The sequence below is a fragment of the Macaca fascicularis genome, chromosome 2 (genome assembly GCF_037993035.2).
Source record: "Macaca fascicularis isolate 582-1 chromosome 2, T2T-MFA8v1.1".
NCBI lineage: Eukaryota > Metazoa > Chordata > Mammalia > Primates > Cercopithecidae > Macaca > Macaca fascicularis.
Window position 1 is genome coordinate 177,327,941 of NC_088376.1, and position 16,806 is coordinate 177,344,746.

Genomic DNA, 16,806 nt, shown 5'->3' on the forward strand with positions numbered 1-16,806 from the left:
ACACCTCAAAAAAGAATGGTAGCCACTTAGTCTTAAGAAAGTTTAGAGCCTTAGTGCAACAGTTGAGAATAATCTAATTTTTGTTTGTTTTTAAAGACTATGTTGTTATGCTCTCTATCTATTCTTCATTCTTGAAATCCCCTTCCCCCTACCTCTGTTCCCCACCCCCACCTCCTACACAATAATGGGTGTTTTGCTGAGGTGATCAAAGGAGGGGTATCTGTTGTGCAAACATTCACATATGAAAAGTTAACAAAATAATGCCCTGGCTTCCTAATCCCTATTACTACCACTAATTAAGATTCCAGTGAATGCCTCTTTGGCTTTGAGGTTTATCACGAGTAATCTGACAAAGTTTCATTTACACAAGTACTGTGGAAATGTAACTTGTCCTTTTGTAAATTGTTATTATGAAGGGGTACATAAGACCAAAATTTTCTTAAGTTCATACATCTCGTATAACTGGCTCTGGGAAATCACTAGGTGCTCAAAAGAATTATGAATTGAATTCACTGTACATACTAGATTAGAATCATTTTTATAGTAACAGATGTGGAAGGTGTCTATTTGGCCTTTTTTAAAAAAACTTTTTATATGTTATACACAAAATAAATATTTACAGTTTGACCACTTTATGTTGTATACTTTATATACGAAACAAAATGCTTTAACTTCTTCATACAAAAAATAAAATTTATACTGTTCTGAAGTCACGGGTTCTCTGATCATATTTTTTTTACTCTGAGTATCATGATCCATGTCCCTTTTGTGTTCTGAGTATTTGAAACTTTAATTTGGAAAAGAAAAATGTGCTTCTTAGACATTGGTTTCATGGTAATTATAATGAAGCTGGACATAATTGCATATTTATACTTCATTGTAAATCAACAGCTCCCTAATATTCTTAAAAGTGTTCCTTGTGTTTTTAAAACAGCAGCATTTTGTTAACCTTAATCAGAGCCTGACGTGTGTTTCTTCTAAATGGCATCTGATGTGGTATCTCTCCTCAGTTCTCTGTGGTTTCCTGTTTTTTTCATACATAGAGAAAAACTTTTTGAGGTATGAAGCCTCATATTTTTCTTTTAATGGTACCTCAAACCTAAACTCTCTTATAAATTATACAGCATAGTGTTGTCAATCTGTCTCACCATTAATTTCTGCCACTTCCCACAGACTGTTTCTCTGGAATCCCTCCAGCACTTGCTGTGTATCCATCACCCAGCTTGCATGTCCTTATATACCCCACTCTAGATTCTTTAGCATTACAGGTTTTACTTCTATCCCTAAAGTGTGTTCTTCAAAGGCAAAGATGTTATCTTTATTTCTATAATTGTATTTCCCCAACAGTGCCTTGTTTTAGCAATGAGTAGCTATAGTAGGCTCTCTAAGTGTTGTCTCTAGAGCAGCAGCAGCAGCTGCAGGGAACATTTTATAGCTGTCAATGTTCAGGCCCCACCCCAGTGCTACTGAAACATAGTATCTTGGGTTGAGGATCAGGCTATGTTAACAAGCCTCAGATAATTTGGATGCATGCTGAAGTTTGACAACCACTGCTGCAGAAAATTACTGAATATCAAGTTGTACCTTTATGGTGATATCTCATTGAGTGGATTGATACAGAATGGGGCCAGGCACAATTTAGTTTATTCTGCCTGATTCTTGTATTTCAGAGATACTAGTAAAGAAAACCTAAGATTTAAATATTTACTATCTTATAAGAGGATGCTATCTTATAAGAGGGACGGCTTTTATGCTATTCTGTTGTAAAAAATTGTAGTTTAAATTTTAAAAACTGAATGATTTCTTTCTTCTGCCAAGTTAGGAATAGGCATTATTCTGAAGCAGGAAGGTTAACTAAGAAATGCATCCTGGGTGTCACTAATTTTCATGGTGGGAAGGAGGGTAGGTCAGTTGGAAACTGGTCAGATGGGGAGAGGTCGAGAGACGTTTCCCTAGTTACCATTCTGTGCTCTTCTAAGTTTTTTGGATCATGTAACTGTATTACATGTTAAAATTTTGTTGAATGATATTTAGTCAAAATACAGTAATAAATAAATGTTGAATAAACTCCCATGATATAACCATTGTGGTTGGTTTAAAAAATTAAGTTTTTCTTTTGTATTAATATGAAAAGTTAGATAACATATGCTTTTCATCTCTGCAGAAAACATCAAGGTTGTGGCAGAAATGTCTTGATGGCTTTCCATCTTAGTCTTCTTGAATTGGCTAATACATATTACTCATTTGTGCAATGAATAAAGGATGTATATTATATGGATCCATCATCTTATGACTGTTTTTAGAAAATGAGAATTAAATCTTGATTCATTATTAAATAACCTTGTATACACACATGAAGAGGTCATGACACATAAGACTTTGACCTAATACCTTTTTTTAGATGTGTTTCTATAGCTATCTTGATAGCCTAGAAATGTTTGAGAGAAAATTAATTTAAATTTTTGTCTTATTCTTAGCAAATGCAAAATAATTGAGTTAAACGGAACCCACTACATTTGTTCTGAAATATGAACAGTATTCTCAAATATTTGTCTGGTAGTACAAATACAATTATATTAATTTTATTATTGAATTTTGCTGCTTCAAAGGGAGGTATTTCTTAAATGACACTTGATTCAATTATTTCCCTTTTTTTCCACCTTGCACAGAACTATCGTACCATGGAAAGTATTCAGACAGTGCCTTCATGAGGTCCACCAGATTAGCTCTGGCCTGGAAGCAATGGCTCTAAAATCAACAATTGATTTAACTTGCAATGATTACATTTCAGTTTTTGAATTTGATATTTTTACCAGGCTGTTTCAGGTAAGTTTATACTTGCTTAGTCTATCCATTCCCTTCCTCTCTCCCTTTCTTTTCTCTCTGTTTCTCTCTCTCTTACACACATATAAACAAACATATGGAAAATAGTGTCATTACTATTAGTCTGTAATTTTATTGGTATGTTTGGTCATTGCTAAAAGTTTAGAGTGAGCCATTTGGCTTAAGTTTGGAGTATCGGATGCTGTGAGCCTGGTGGCTGCTTGTCAGCTTTGAGAGGATCCATCCAAAAGAGCTTTGTTTTAAACTCTCTACTTAGTTTCCTCACTTTATTTTGTTGATGTTTTAGCACAATGATGGATAGAATGCAACAACTGCAGGTGGGCATTTTCCAGCTAGATCTAAAATCTTTCCCTTTGCCTTCTGCGTTTATTAGGTTAAAAGAGAAATAGTAAACTTAGAAATACCAGACTGTTCTGTATAGAACAGAACTTGTGTCCTGTACTTATTTTATAAATTGCTTTGCACATTCAACCATGTGTAACGAACAGTTTTCAGTGTCAATAAATATTCTTCATAAGTTCCTATGTCATATTCATTCAAAATAGTATGTTAGTATTAACAAAGCTCTCTTTTGAAAAATTTAGATTTTTACCTGCATTTTCTCTAGTGTAAACAACTTTAAGATGAACATTTTTGTTATGCTTATTGTTTTTCCTTTTAAATTATCCTCCATAATTGTTTTCACATAGCACATTAGAAGAATGTAGCATTATATGGATGCTATCATTTTCTTCTTTTGCATGCCTTAATGGAATTACCTTAAACATGAAGACTTGAAATTTGTGTTTTGAGTTTGCCTCTGCCACTAAAATGTATATCATCTATGGGTTTCAGTTCAAGTAGTCACAAAATAAAAATTTTCTGCTTAACATTTTTATGATTTAGTAACATAAATTATATAGTAAATGAGGTAAGTTGATCAGACTGGGCTTACTTATATTCTGATACAATTTTTTATCATTTTAATCTGAAGTAAAATTTATTCTCTTTGAAACATGCTTTCAACAAATATCAGAGTATAATGTTGGTTTCATGTTTTTCATGTTACATGAACTTTACTTCTCTGATCTTTAATTCTGCTTGGCACTAGCTAGCAAGGATTGGATGACTAGTTTATGTAATAAAAACCACATTGCACAGGATTAGCTTTTAATTTATGAAGGAACCCATTAATAGAAGAGAGATTAACTCCTGTCAACAATACATATAGGATGTGAAACCATGTCTCTACTAAAAATGCAAAAAATTAGCTGGACGTGGTGGTGGTGGGCGCCTGTAGCCCCAGCTACTTGGGAGGCTGAAGCAGGAGAATGGTGTGAACCCAGGAGGTGGAACTTGCAGTGAGCCGAGATCACACCACTGCATCCAGCCTGGGCGACAGAGCGAAACTCCGTCTCAAAAAAAAAAAAAAAAAAATACAGGATATATTTCATTGTATTACAATTTCAGAATCATAATTCTACCTTGTATATAGGGTAAGCAATTAGATAAATCACTGATGAAAGTGTGCTTTTGATTATTTTAAATTTTTGAGTTCATGATTATTCCCTTGGTGTATATTATAGTTTGACAGTTTACGTTTTTCAAAGATTTTAAGATCTATTTTAGAAAAAAAAGTTATCTGATATTGGTCATTTTATAATGGAACCTCTCCTTTCTTTAAAGGTTTCTGATAATTTTACAGAATATCTTATTTATTTAACATGATACAAAGAGATTCTAAATAGTAGGAGCTTTGCTTCTTCACCTTGTCAAGGAAGAGAGTAAAAGTAATCTTCCTACATTAAACCTAACTGCTCATTCTAGGAAGTGAGTATATTTTTGTGGTGAGCCTGGATGACTTTTTACTGTGGGTATTAAATGCTAGAATTCCCTGGCGTTATATATTGAAAGTATGAGGGCAACTTAATGTTGGTTAAACACTTACCTAAACTGCTATTTAATATGTGGACATATTTTCTTATAAGCTGTTTTACTTTAAAATAGCACAAGTCAGCCTTGATACTCTAAGGAATATATATCTTATTTACTTTCACTGGGATGGGAAAAGAAAGGGCTATTTTTAAGTCAAGCTACTGTGAAAAGTTTTAGATCGTAAAATGAAAATCTTACCTGGGCCAGGGAATTCCTAATCATTTTAAAAATGTGATTACAGAAGGAGCTGAAGAACTCTTGTTTAGCCCCTGTGTATTTCTGAGATTCATCATTTGTTTATTTCTATACTCCAATCAAATGCTTTGAATATAATCGTATGTGTGCCTTAAAATATGATAAAATTGGTTCTGTGTATAGAGAAGTAGATGGTTTAACTTTTGCTGATCTTTTTATACAACTTTAAAAATTAAGTGATTTTCTTAAATGTATTCATTAAATCCTTACATTTATATATTACGTATGAACATATGTTTTGCTAATACTGTGTGACTGCAGGAACATACATTCAGTTATAGCCATGATATTAGTAGTTAATTGGCAGTGACTTCTTCTGACTGCAAATTATTGAGAGTGGGATATTTAGCAGAATGGGAACTGAAGGTGAGCAAGGTACACTTTTAGAATTTGGGGTCTGAAGTAGAGAAACTAGCAGAAGGTTTTTAAGAAGGAGCCAGCGGGGGGCAGGAGATGAAGTTGAGAATTACAGAGGGAATGAAAGAAGTAAAAAGGTTTGCTTCCTCTTGGCTTTCATTCTTATATGCAGGCAGAACCTGAACAAATACTTGGGAGTCACTGGAGGGATCTTACTGTGGTCACCTTCCTCATTTCCTCTTCTTCCTTCTTTCCTTTTCTTTATCCTTCTCTTTTCTCTCAAAGTCACTTAGAGATGCTGGAATCGGCACATGCTACTGTCCTGGAAAGGAATTATAGGGATTTTGCTTCTCTCTTCCTTCTCCCTGGGGCTGTTGTTCTCCTTTTCTTCTATATCCCCACTATTAGAAAAAATGGGGTCACTGAGAAATGGGGCACTAAATTTGGGGGTAGCAGGATAAGGATGGAGTATTTTAGTAGAATATCCTAGTGACTGTGGAATATGTAGCATCAATGGAATAGTGAGGAAAATCAAAGAAGAGGAAAGTCCTCAGTTGTAGCAAAGAATTAAAGAGAGTATCTAGGCAGACCAGCCGAGGACCCTCTTCCAACTTAAGCTATAAGTCAGTAACTGGCTCTTCTTGAAAATAGTAGCATTTGAGAGAATGGAGGGACTTGTCTCCTTTATTCACTTCATTAATTTCTATAGTCATTTAAAATATCTAGATAATTTTATGTTCTTATATACGAAAAAATTTCTTTAATCTGAAAAGCAAAATAAAAAAAATATATTCTCCAAAACACTTTGTTTTGCCTTTTTTAAGCCAGTAGTCATCGAAATACTTTAAAAATAAAAAGCACATAAGTACTGCATGTTTCTGTTTTGAGTGGGCTGCATACGAGAAAAACAATACACAGTGTCATTCTATTACATAAATATTTTTGCAATTAGAAGCTGGCCCTCTGGGTTATGTACTAAGAAATGGTTGCTAAATACTGTAGCAGTTGGCTCAAAACACCAATTTAATTTTTTTACTTATATTTTGATCTGTGCATTGGTGCTCTATAAAGTTCAGCATTTTTTTTCAACCACTCTTCCACTAATTTGTGTGGACTTTAATGGAAGTGACCCAAATATTTGTTTGATATTTCTTTCATCCTTGTCCTTTATAGATGGGTAGAACAAAACAAAACAAAAACTAGGGTCTAGAATAACAGTTATCGCTCAGTTTTTAAAAATACATACTGACATTTTCTAAGTAATATTTAATGCAATTTTTTAGTCATGCATTAGGGAGAAAATTTAAAACATGCATTTTTTTCAGCCTCTCATATTATTATTCTCTAGAGCGCCTTTCTTGCCCAATTAGGTATTTTAGTGTGATGGGGAAATACCCCGAAGATTTTTCTTGTTATGTTGAAAAAGGCTAAAAACTTTATTATTACTAAATCATTCTTTGTTATCCTCATCTCAAGGGTTATAATCCTTGAAGAATTCTGACTTATAAATTTGTAACTTGCTTAACAATAATGAGGAACAAGTCTCAAAACAAACAAAAGCAGGAACTTTTACCAGTAATCATGTCTAGAATAACTGTTTAACAGCTTTAACATGGCAACGTAAAAATACTTTGTTTTTTTTCTTTTATGTAGAAGATTTAATAATCTGGCACATCAGATAGAGTATGCTGCCAGTTCCTTGGAATAAATGTAGCTTCAGCCTTAAAAAAATTACAGAGATGATTCATCCACACCCTTGAGTAAAGTTGTCTATCACTGCCTGCCTTTTTTCTCTTGCCCTGGTAGCTGGACATACAACCAATCAGATTAAAGAGAGAATGATGCAATGGTACAAACCAAATACTTATGCGAAAGGTTTTGTTTTTATGTAACTCACTTTTAAACCCTAAACCTTTCCTAAGTTTATAGTTAGGTAAAGTTAAGCCAGATGTGACTACAGTAGTGTTAACACTAGCCTTTTACACAAGTCACTAGAGGATCTGTTCAGTGACATTGATCCTTGGCTGATTACTGTTATCTGATGCTGCAGTGGTCCTGGCATCCCATGGGCAAACAAGACAGGCATGTTCCTTGTCCTTATGTAGCTTATGGTTAATGTGTAACCTTTGCCAAGTCATGTAAGTTCTATGATATGGTTTCTTACTCTGTAAAATGAAGCAGTTGTTAACGAAACAGACATACACGGAGGTGAGGAATATGGCAAGAGGTAACAGTTTTAAATATGCTGGTCAGAGAAGGCTTCATTGAGGAAGTGACATTTGGAGACAGGAATGAGATGGATATTTGGGGGAAGAAAATTCAAGTAAAGGCATCGGCAAATACAAAGACTCTAAGAGGAAAGAGGGCATTTGTGTTCAAGACAATAGCAGGCTGGAGAAGATGCAGAAAGTGGGAGAGTTATAGCAGATGAAGACAAAAAGGGGAACTGCTGGGGATCAAACCCTATAAAGTCCTTCTAAGCAATATATGAGGACTTTGGCTTTTATTCAAAGTTAGAAGGCTTTGAACAGAAGAATTATTTCATTTATGTTTTAAAATGGTCACAAGTGCTGTAGTGAGAACAGACTGTGTAGAGAAGAGATTTTGTGGTTTTCTTTTTTCTTCTCCGTATTCTCTTCCTGAAAAATCTGTTTTCTGCCTAATCATATTTCTCTAAAGAACAATAGACTTGAATGTCTGCTGGTAGGTAACAAAAGTTGACCTAAACCACATAAGGTCAGATTAACTTAAAATATCCAAGATAATGTTAAATGTATTAAATGATGGTTCAGTATGTAATCAATATTTGATATTCTCTAGATAATCTCTTTTAATTTATTTATTTTTTAGCCTTGGGGCTCTATTTTGCGGAATTGGAATTTTTTAGCTGTGACACATCCAGGTTACATGGCATTTCTCACGTATGATGAAGTTAAAGCACGACTGCAGAAATACAGCACCAAACCCGGAAGGTAAGACTTTTTAGCAGTAATATTATGTGATATATCCAAAGATGAAAATTCTCCATGGTTTGTTCCTAAGTTAGTCAGCAACACCCACTGATGGCATGCTTGGGAGGGGGCTAGAAAAGCTAAAAGACCAAAATGGTGCTTCTTAATCTAATCCTTTAAATTGATACATTGTGCTTAGTCTGAAACTTGGTATTCATAAAGTGAAAGGGGATGTGGTCTCCTTTCTGTTTTCATGATTTCTGTGTTTATGTGCAAAATTGTATGTATATATTTGAATACTTGAATACTGTGCTAAAGAACAAATAAATGGAACAGTCTTATGTTCGTTACTTTGGGGTATTTTAAAGACATTCATTTAAGTTCTCTGATAAATACAAGTACATATACATGCACCTGAACACATAAATATAAATGTAAGTTTATGAACAAATAAATGTATGTACATAGCATATATAGACCTATTGTTATAATCAAAACCAATTTCGTGTCCTTGAAAACTTTTTTCATAATGCCTTATGTTTTATTGTAGCCTCAGAATTTATATTTTATTTTCCAAATGATGAAACTAAATGAACCTTGGAGAGGTCGGTCAGCCCCTGTGGCTTTGGCCAAGAAATTACACCTTATTAATGGCAAATCGGGGTCCAGAAAATCTCTCTCTTCCATGGTTCAGTGCATTTTCCCATGTATTTCATCTAAAAATTCATTAGGCACATAGTAAGCATTTGTGCTATGGCAGGCAGTATGCTGAGTACAGCAATAGGGATATTAGAGACCTGCTTGTCAGAATCCTCACATTTCAGATGCTATTCCAGTATTCATTAGTGCACTGATTTTCCTGTAGAGAACATTTCATTTTAGGGATGAATTTGGTGGTGGTTTTTAAGTGTACCTTTTTTTTTTCTAGTATCATTTTTATTTGATTTGTGCTGTATATAATGTTTGTACTTTAAAACATTTTTGTTTTGTTTTGCTTTGTTTTTGAGATGGAGTCTTGCTCTGTCGCCAGGCTGGAGTGCAATGGCGCGATCTCCGTTCACTGCAACCTTCGACTCCCTGGTTTGAGCGATTCTTCTGCCTCAGCCTCCCAAGTAGCTGGGATTACAGGCATGTGCCACCATGCCTAGCTAATTTTCGTATTTTTAGTAGAGACGGGGTTTCACCATGTTGTCCAGGATGGTCTTGATCTCCTGACCTCGTGATCTGCCCGCCTTAGTTTCCCGAAGTGCTGGGATTACAGGTGTGAGCCACCACGCCCGGCCAAAACATTTTTTTTTTTAGTACAAGCCAATAGTGCTGATTTTTTGTTCTCTGTCATAATGAAACTTTCCATGTTTTTGTCTTTTTAAGAATTTATATAGTATATTTGAAAAAGAAGCCAGTGAGTACAAAAACAGTTTGGCTTCCACTGAAATCTTCCATTTATACTAAGGAGAGTTAGTTCTCATTGTGACCATGAGAGCAGATCAGTTATTTTGCATGTTGACAATGTTTTAGATGAATGATTTTGTTTCATTCAACAATCTCTTATGACCAGATTTTTCCATAATTTTTACTCTCTTGAATGACGTCATATGAAGTATCTTTCTTGCGCTTGGAGTATGATTTGAAAAATGTGTGGTGGTTGGAATTATGCAATCATAGAAACTTAACATGTGAGTTATTTGATAAATTATCTTGTCCAATCATAGAAATAATGAGGAAACTGAGGCCTTTATTTTTGGTTTTGTTTACTTGTTCAATATCATGGAGAACATGAATTACAATGTTGAGAAAAACAGCCAGATCTCATTACTATTTGGAAAAGTTCTCTTAATAAAAAACTACTGCCCTCTGCTAAGAATATTTGTCATAAGACCCACCAGTAAACTTATCTTCAAATGCGTACAGTATATACCTTTTATACAGCTTTTTTGTGTATCAATCATACATTAAAAAACTAGAATAGTGTCCTCTGAAAAAAAAATCTTTGTTTCCTTCCTAACTTGCCATGTAATGATTTTTTCTATTAAATTTTAGGTAGCTAATGATGAAATAAATAATATATAACAAATTATAATGTGTAAAGTATGATGTGGGTACTAAAGATGTGTTTAGGAAAACACCCTTAATGAATAAAAAAAAATTGTAACAAATATTTGCTTTGGAGAATATCTGCGTTTAACTTTTTTTTTTTTTTTTTAAAATCTTGGAAAGTATTTCGTGTCTTTGACTTCATAGTATAGAAAACAATTGGATTTACTTCAGGGACATTTTGGCTCCTTAGGTTGTGCTTTATTATTAGGGATCCATCTGACAAAATATGAATTACGGGGTGAAGGTAGTGACATTTGGGAATCAAAGTGAAATATTCATTAGGTGGCTTTTTAGGTGATAAGAGTGGCATTGAACCCTAAACCACCTCGTCAACATGAAAGATACCTCAGTTGTGTGTGTGTGTGTGTGTGTGTATTTTTTTTTTTTTTTTTTGAAACAGTCTCACTGTGTTCACCCCAGGCAGGAATGCAGTGGTACCATCTTGGCTCACTGTAAGCTCCATCTCCTGGGTTCAAATGATTCTCATGCCTCAGCCTCCTGAGTAGCTGGGACTACAGGCATGTACCATCATGTCTTGCCAATTTTTTTTTTTTTTTTTTTTTTTTTTGTATTTTTAGTGGAGACGGGGTTTTGCCATATTGGCCACGCTGGTCTCGAACTCTTGGTGTCAAATAATCCACCTGGCCCAGCCTCCCAACGTGCTGGGGTTACAGATGTGAGCCACCACACCTACCCCTAATTTGATTAAATTAAGCATGCTGTTTAAGAGAGCAGGGTGCTAAAAATAAGCCAAAAATTCACTTGAGGTTGGGAAGGGGTAGCCACAAGCCAAAGGGTCAGCAGCAAATTAAATGGGATAGGAAAAAGGTGCATGAGAGGAAGAAATTGTTCTAAAATGCCCTTGGCTCTTACCAGATTGCTGGTATTACTATCTCTTATATACATGAATTGCTTGAACCTTCTGTGTAGTAATGAGTTTTAGAAACACCATCCCAAAACAATGTTTAGAGCAATAGAAAAGGACATGAATTAAAAATCTGAGCAATTTCACAAGTATGTATTTCAGTATCTACCAAATTCTTAGTATACGAATAAATTTGGAATTACATTTAAAATTACTAGCAATGCAGATTTGTAATTATTTTCTTCATGTTAATATACTCTATAAATTTTGCTGAGATTCATAGTACACAGATTTTTAAGATTCTAACTTTTGATTTAATTTGTAGGAATTTTATATTATTTTTTATATAACAGTTTAATAATGTCCTTCTGAATTATAATTTATAGTGACTTTCTATTATTTTTGGCACTTCTCATAATATCATAGCCGTAAGTCTCAGTGGCATTATTTTATCTGATTTTGATTAAGAATGCCAATAATCGACAGATTGATATCCTATTTTCAGTTTGTCTAGGGATATATGTTTTTAGACTTTTTTGAAAAGTTCTTTCCAAAGATGCTATCACCAATATATTTTTTTTAATATTTAAAAATCACTTCTTTTTTTAAAATTCTAGTTTGTCAAAAGATGAAATTACACTCTACTACTAAATATACAAGTTAATTAAATCCAGTGACTACAGCCATTATGTATGTTAAAGTATATCTTTAAAGTTACATTTATAGTACTTGGTCTATCAATAACTAAAGTATATTTTGAGATACTTGTGTCTGCCACATACATACAGCAGCTAGAGTATTAAAATACAGCCAACAGATTTAAATTGGCTTGTTTTTTATCTGCTTAATGGGGTAATAAAATCCAGAAGGGTATCCTGATAGAAAGATTAAATGCAGTACACTCAAATAAAGAGAAATGATCTAAAATGAAATAAGTATATAGATAGCTAGATTGATACATAAATGATAATGATGGATTTAAAGCCAAGTTGCTGTCTCCTTTTGTTGGATATTAGTTTTAAGGGATTGGATTTGATTTGTTTTATATTTTTGAACTATCTTAACTTCCCATTGTAAGATACTGAATTTGATATGGTTAGATGGCAGCCATGAAATTACCTAGTTTGCACTTTTGAACCTTAGGGATGAATGGCTGGAATACCTGAAAGAAAAGTTACTATTTTTTTAAAAAGCGGGCCGGGCGCGGTGGCTGACGCCTGTAATGCCAACACTTTGAGATGCTGAGGCGGGTGGGTCACTAGGTCAGGAGATCGAGGCCATCCTAACAAGTGAAACCCTGTCTGTATTAAAAATACAAAAAATTGGCCGGTTGTGGTGGCTCACGCCTGTAATCCCAGCACTTTGGGAGGCCGAGGCGGGCGGATCACGAGGTCAGGAGATGGAGACCATCCTAGCTAACACGGTAAAACCCCGTCTCTACTAAAACTACAAAAAAATTAGCAGGGCGTGGTGGCGGGCACCTGTAGTCCCAGCTTTTTGGGAGGCTGAGGCAGGAGAATGGCGTGAACCCGGGAGGCGGAGCTTGCAGTGAGCCGAGATCGCTCCACTGCACTCCAGCCTGGGCGACAGAGCAAGACTCTGTCTGAAAAACTAAAAAACAACAACAACAAAAATACAAAAAATTAGCTGGGCATCATAGCACGCGCCTGTAGTCCCAGCTACTCGGGAGGCTAAGGCAGGATAATCGCTTGAACCTGGGAGGCGGAGGTTGCAGTGAGCCGAGATCGCGCCATGGCACTCCAGCCTGGGCGACAGAGACACCGTCTCAAAAAACAAACAAACAAAACTAATTTTAATGTCTAAATTACAAAGGAATATATCGAGTTCTACAGTAGAAACTGGCTCAGTTTTTTTCTGAGGTAAGCAAATTGAATTTAAATTTTCACTTATTTTGTTTTTACATTCCAAGAGTGATTTATTTTGTAGCTATTCCATGCCATCAACACTTCCATACACAGCACCCTGATGATGGTAAAAAAAAAAAAATCCCTAGATAGTTTACAATCTTGTTTATTTTCTTGTATATGTATCTGGAAGTATTTAAATAAAAAGTAATGATCAGTGTTTCTCTTCTAAATTGATAAATGGAAAAGTACAATGTTGTTAAAAATAAGTTAGAAGTTAGAATATGAGGAGTATTCAGGAATTCTAAATGATTCTGTTTATTGTTTTGCTTGAAGGAACCCTAACAAATTGTTTAGTATTGATTTACATTCTGAATTAAATTAAACATAATTTTCTTATGTTTTGCAGCTATATTTTCCGGTTAAGTTGCACTCGTTTGGGACAGTGGGCCATTGGCTATGTGACTGGGGATGGGAATATCTTACAGACCATACCTCATAACAAGCCCTTATTTCAAGCCCTGATCGATGGCAGCAGGGAAGGATTGTAAGTATGAGAAATGGGAGTTGGAGTGCTTATGATTCATGAATTTGAAAAATAAAGATTGCTTTGTGATGGAGAAAATGGATAGCGAGGCTGCTTTTTAATCTTAAGACTGAGAAATAATGGATGTTCCTTAGTTTGTTGTTCATCTCTTTATATAGTCATTTTAAGGTAACCTAATTATTTGAAACTATGTTACAGCAAATACATTTCAACTTCAAATTACATGAATTTTTATCTTTCATATGATAAAAAGTTGGGACTTAAAGGTAGTTTTAAAATGGATGTAAAACTGTTTATATTTTAAATTATTTAGAATAATTGACTTCTTTTTCCTCATATAACCCTTAGATTACTAGTTTCACTTTTTTTTTTCTTTTTTTGAAACGGAGTCTCACTCTGTTGCCAGGCTGGAGTGCAGTGGTACAATCTTGGCACTGCAACCTCGGCCTCCTGGGTTCAAGGGATTCCCCTACCTCAGCCTCCCAAGTAGCTGGGACTACAGGCATGTGCCACTACGCCTGGCTAGTTTTTTGTATTTTAGTAGAGACAGGGTTTCACCATGTTGGCCGGGATGGTCTTGATCTCCTGACCTCATGATCCGCCCGCCTCAGCCTCCCAAAGTGCTGGAATTATAGGCATGAGCCACCGCGCCCGGCCAGTTTCACTTTTTAAAGTTTGATTGTTAGTGCCAGACTTTCTTTTCTCTTTCTTATCTGTTTCTCCCTCCACCCCTTCCTTTTCTTTTCTCTCGTAGATCTTTCCTTCATTCACACTGATAATAACTCCATATTCTAGGACTATGTGTTAATAGCTAAGTTTAGTTTATCTCAGGCTATATTCCTTTTTAAAATTTAAAAATAAATAAGTTCCCCTTTGTTTTTTAAATTAATGAATTCTCCCCACTCCCTCGACACACAAAGTATGGACAAGCTATTGGGTCCCTTAATAGTAAATATATCTGGTTCTTCTTTGCTTTATTCACATGTCACTCCCTTTGTCCTCTCCTTGTATTCTCAGTGCACTTGATCATGCTGCTTTTTCTTCCCCTCTGCCTTGCTGGGTAACTTAGAGATGCTCATGATCAAACTCACTGCAGTATGAATTCTGAAACCTAGCAGAAGAAATTCCACCAGAGTTAACAAAGAGGAAATGATTTGAGTTTTACCTTTCTCAAAGTAATTGCAAAACAAAGAAAGAAAGGAAAAAAAGTGATGAGATTTATGCAAAGAAAAAGTAGGAATTTTTAAAAACCTGTGAGCTTTTGGGTGGGACTGGTAGCTTACTCCTGTAATCCCAGCATTTTGGGAGGCTAAGGCAGGAGGATCACTTGAGCTCAGGAGTTCGAGATGAGGCTGGGCAACATGGCAAAACCCTCTCTCTACAAAAAATGCAAAAAACTAGTTGGGCATGGTGGCGCATGACTAGTCCCTGCTACTCTGGAGGCTAAGATGGGATAATCACCTGAGCCTGGGAAGTTGAGGCTACAGTGACGACATCGTGTCACTGCACTCCAGCCTGGGCATCAGAGTGAGACCCTATCTGGAAAGAAAAAAAAAAAAAAACCCACACACACGAAACCTTTCAATAAATTAGTTACGTAGTAATTGTATGGCAAGTTATGGTACCAAATGTGTATTTCTCTTTCCTTTTCCTTCTGATTTTCATAAATTTGCTAGTCTTGGTTATTTATACCTTTCTTCTAATGCATCAAAGATTTGTGTATAGATTTTGATTTACAATGATTACAGAGTTTTTTTTTAAGAAAATATACTTTAAAGTTTGAATTTATAAGTAGATGGTAAATGGACAAATCTGTAGAGGGAAAAATTTTGATGTAGCTTGTTTGAGTTATTCCTTCTGTTTTTCAAATGTCATTCAAAGAGTCACAAATTTTAGTATTATAATCAGCGGAGCAAAGCCTTTAAAATCCTGGGCACAGTAACTCTTGAGAGTTACACACACATACACACACACACACACACACGCATCTCCAGAGGGATTTAACTAGTTGATTTTGAACTTTAATAATATATTAGGATAAAATAGGATTTATAAATTAATTAGATAAGGTTTCTCATAAGATCAGAATAGGATATCATTGCATCCAGCTACCATCCGAGTCCACTGTATTTCCTTATATTAATAGTTAATCCAATATTGTATGACATAGTTGAAAGAGATGTTTATTTTGATAACCACCCAACATTCTTTACTCCTTCAATGCCATTGAAAAGCGCTCATCTGCAGTATATCCTGGGTGTACTAAGGACAGAAATAATCAAAAATGATGATTAGCGTACCATAGGAAAGGTTAAAGGTCCTTTTTATACCTTTTTAACCTATCAACAACCTCCTGATAGGTTAAAAAGAACTTTTAACCTTTCCTATGGTACCCTAATCCTCATTTTTGTAACTTTAATTTCTGAATTCTTGCTAGAATTTCTTCATATTATTGAAATGTGATACCTAAAATTTTATATAATATTTTTTTAAATGGCCAATTTTTAGAGTATATTAAAAAGTTGCTTATCTTCTTTGGATTATCATTCCTCATTTAATATTTGTCAAATTTTGTAGCACACCCATAAGGACATTCTAAATTTGTATCATACTCAGATGTAGTAAATTCCTTTTGCTAAATCATAAAAAAATCATCTCACTGATTTGTCCCTTACTATGTCAGAATTATCTGTCCTTTAAGTTCATTTTTCTGGTTTTCCTGGGTAAATTCTAACACTTAACGTGTTTGTAGACACCTCATTCGAGGATAAATATTGTTTATTACTTTAAAGAATAGATTTGTTATAGTTTTACCCTTTTAAATATACATACTATAGTACTATATTCTTACTATTTTATTTAAGAAATTTAGTATAGAAAGATGTTAAACAGAATTAACCATAATTTAATAAACTGATGAAACACAGCAGTGACATTACCACTTTTTAAAATTAAAAATAAGTGTTTACCAACACAGTAAATTTTATTTTTTGATGAATTTTTGAATAACAAGTACAACTTCTGATTTAACACAGCAAGAATGCATTATTACTACAACTTTTAGTTCAGATTTCAGTTTTTCCTGATAATAGAACCTTGTTTCTATCTATA

At 34.6% G+C, this 16,806-nt stretch overlaps 1 protein-coding gene across 8 annotated transcripts in view; it reads left to right on the top strand.

Moving 5' to 3' along the window:
* Positions 1–16,806, top strand: part of CBLB (Cbl proto-oncogene B) — a 214,374-nt gene that overhangs the window by 114,355 nt on the left and 83,213 nt on the right. For all 8 annotated transcript variants that reach the window (XM_005548241.4, XM_005548244.4, XM_005548242.4 and 5 more), the window contains 3 exons: positions 2,670–2,826; positions 8,221–8,342; positions 13,558–13,695. In XM_005548241.4, the coding sequence (XP_005548298.3) occupies positions 2,670–2,826; positions 8,221–8,342; positions 13,558–13,695 (417 nt within the window). The remainder of the gene's footprint in view (positions 1–2,669; positions 2,827–8,220; positions 8,343–13,557; positions 13,696–16,806) is intronic.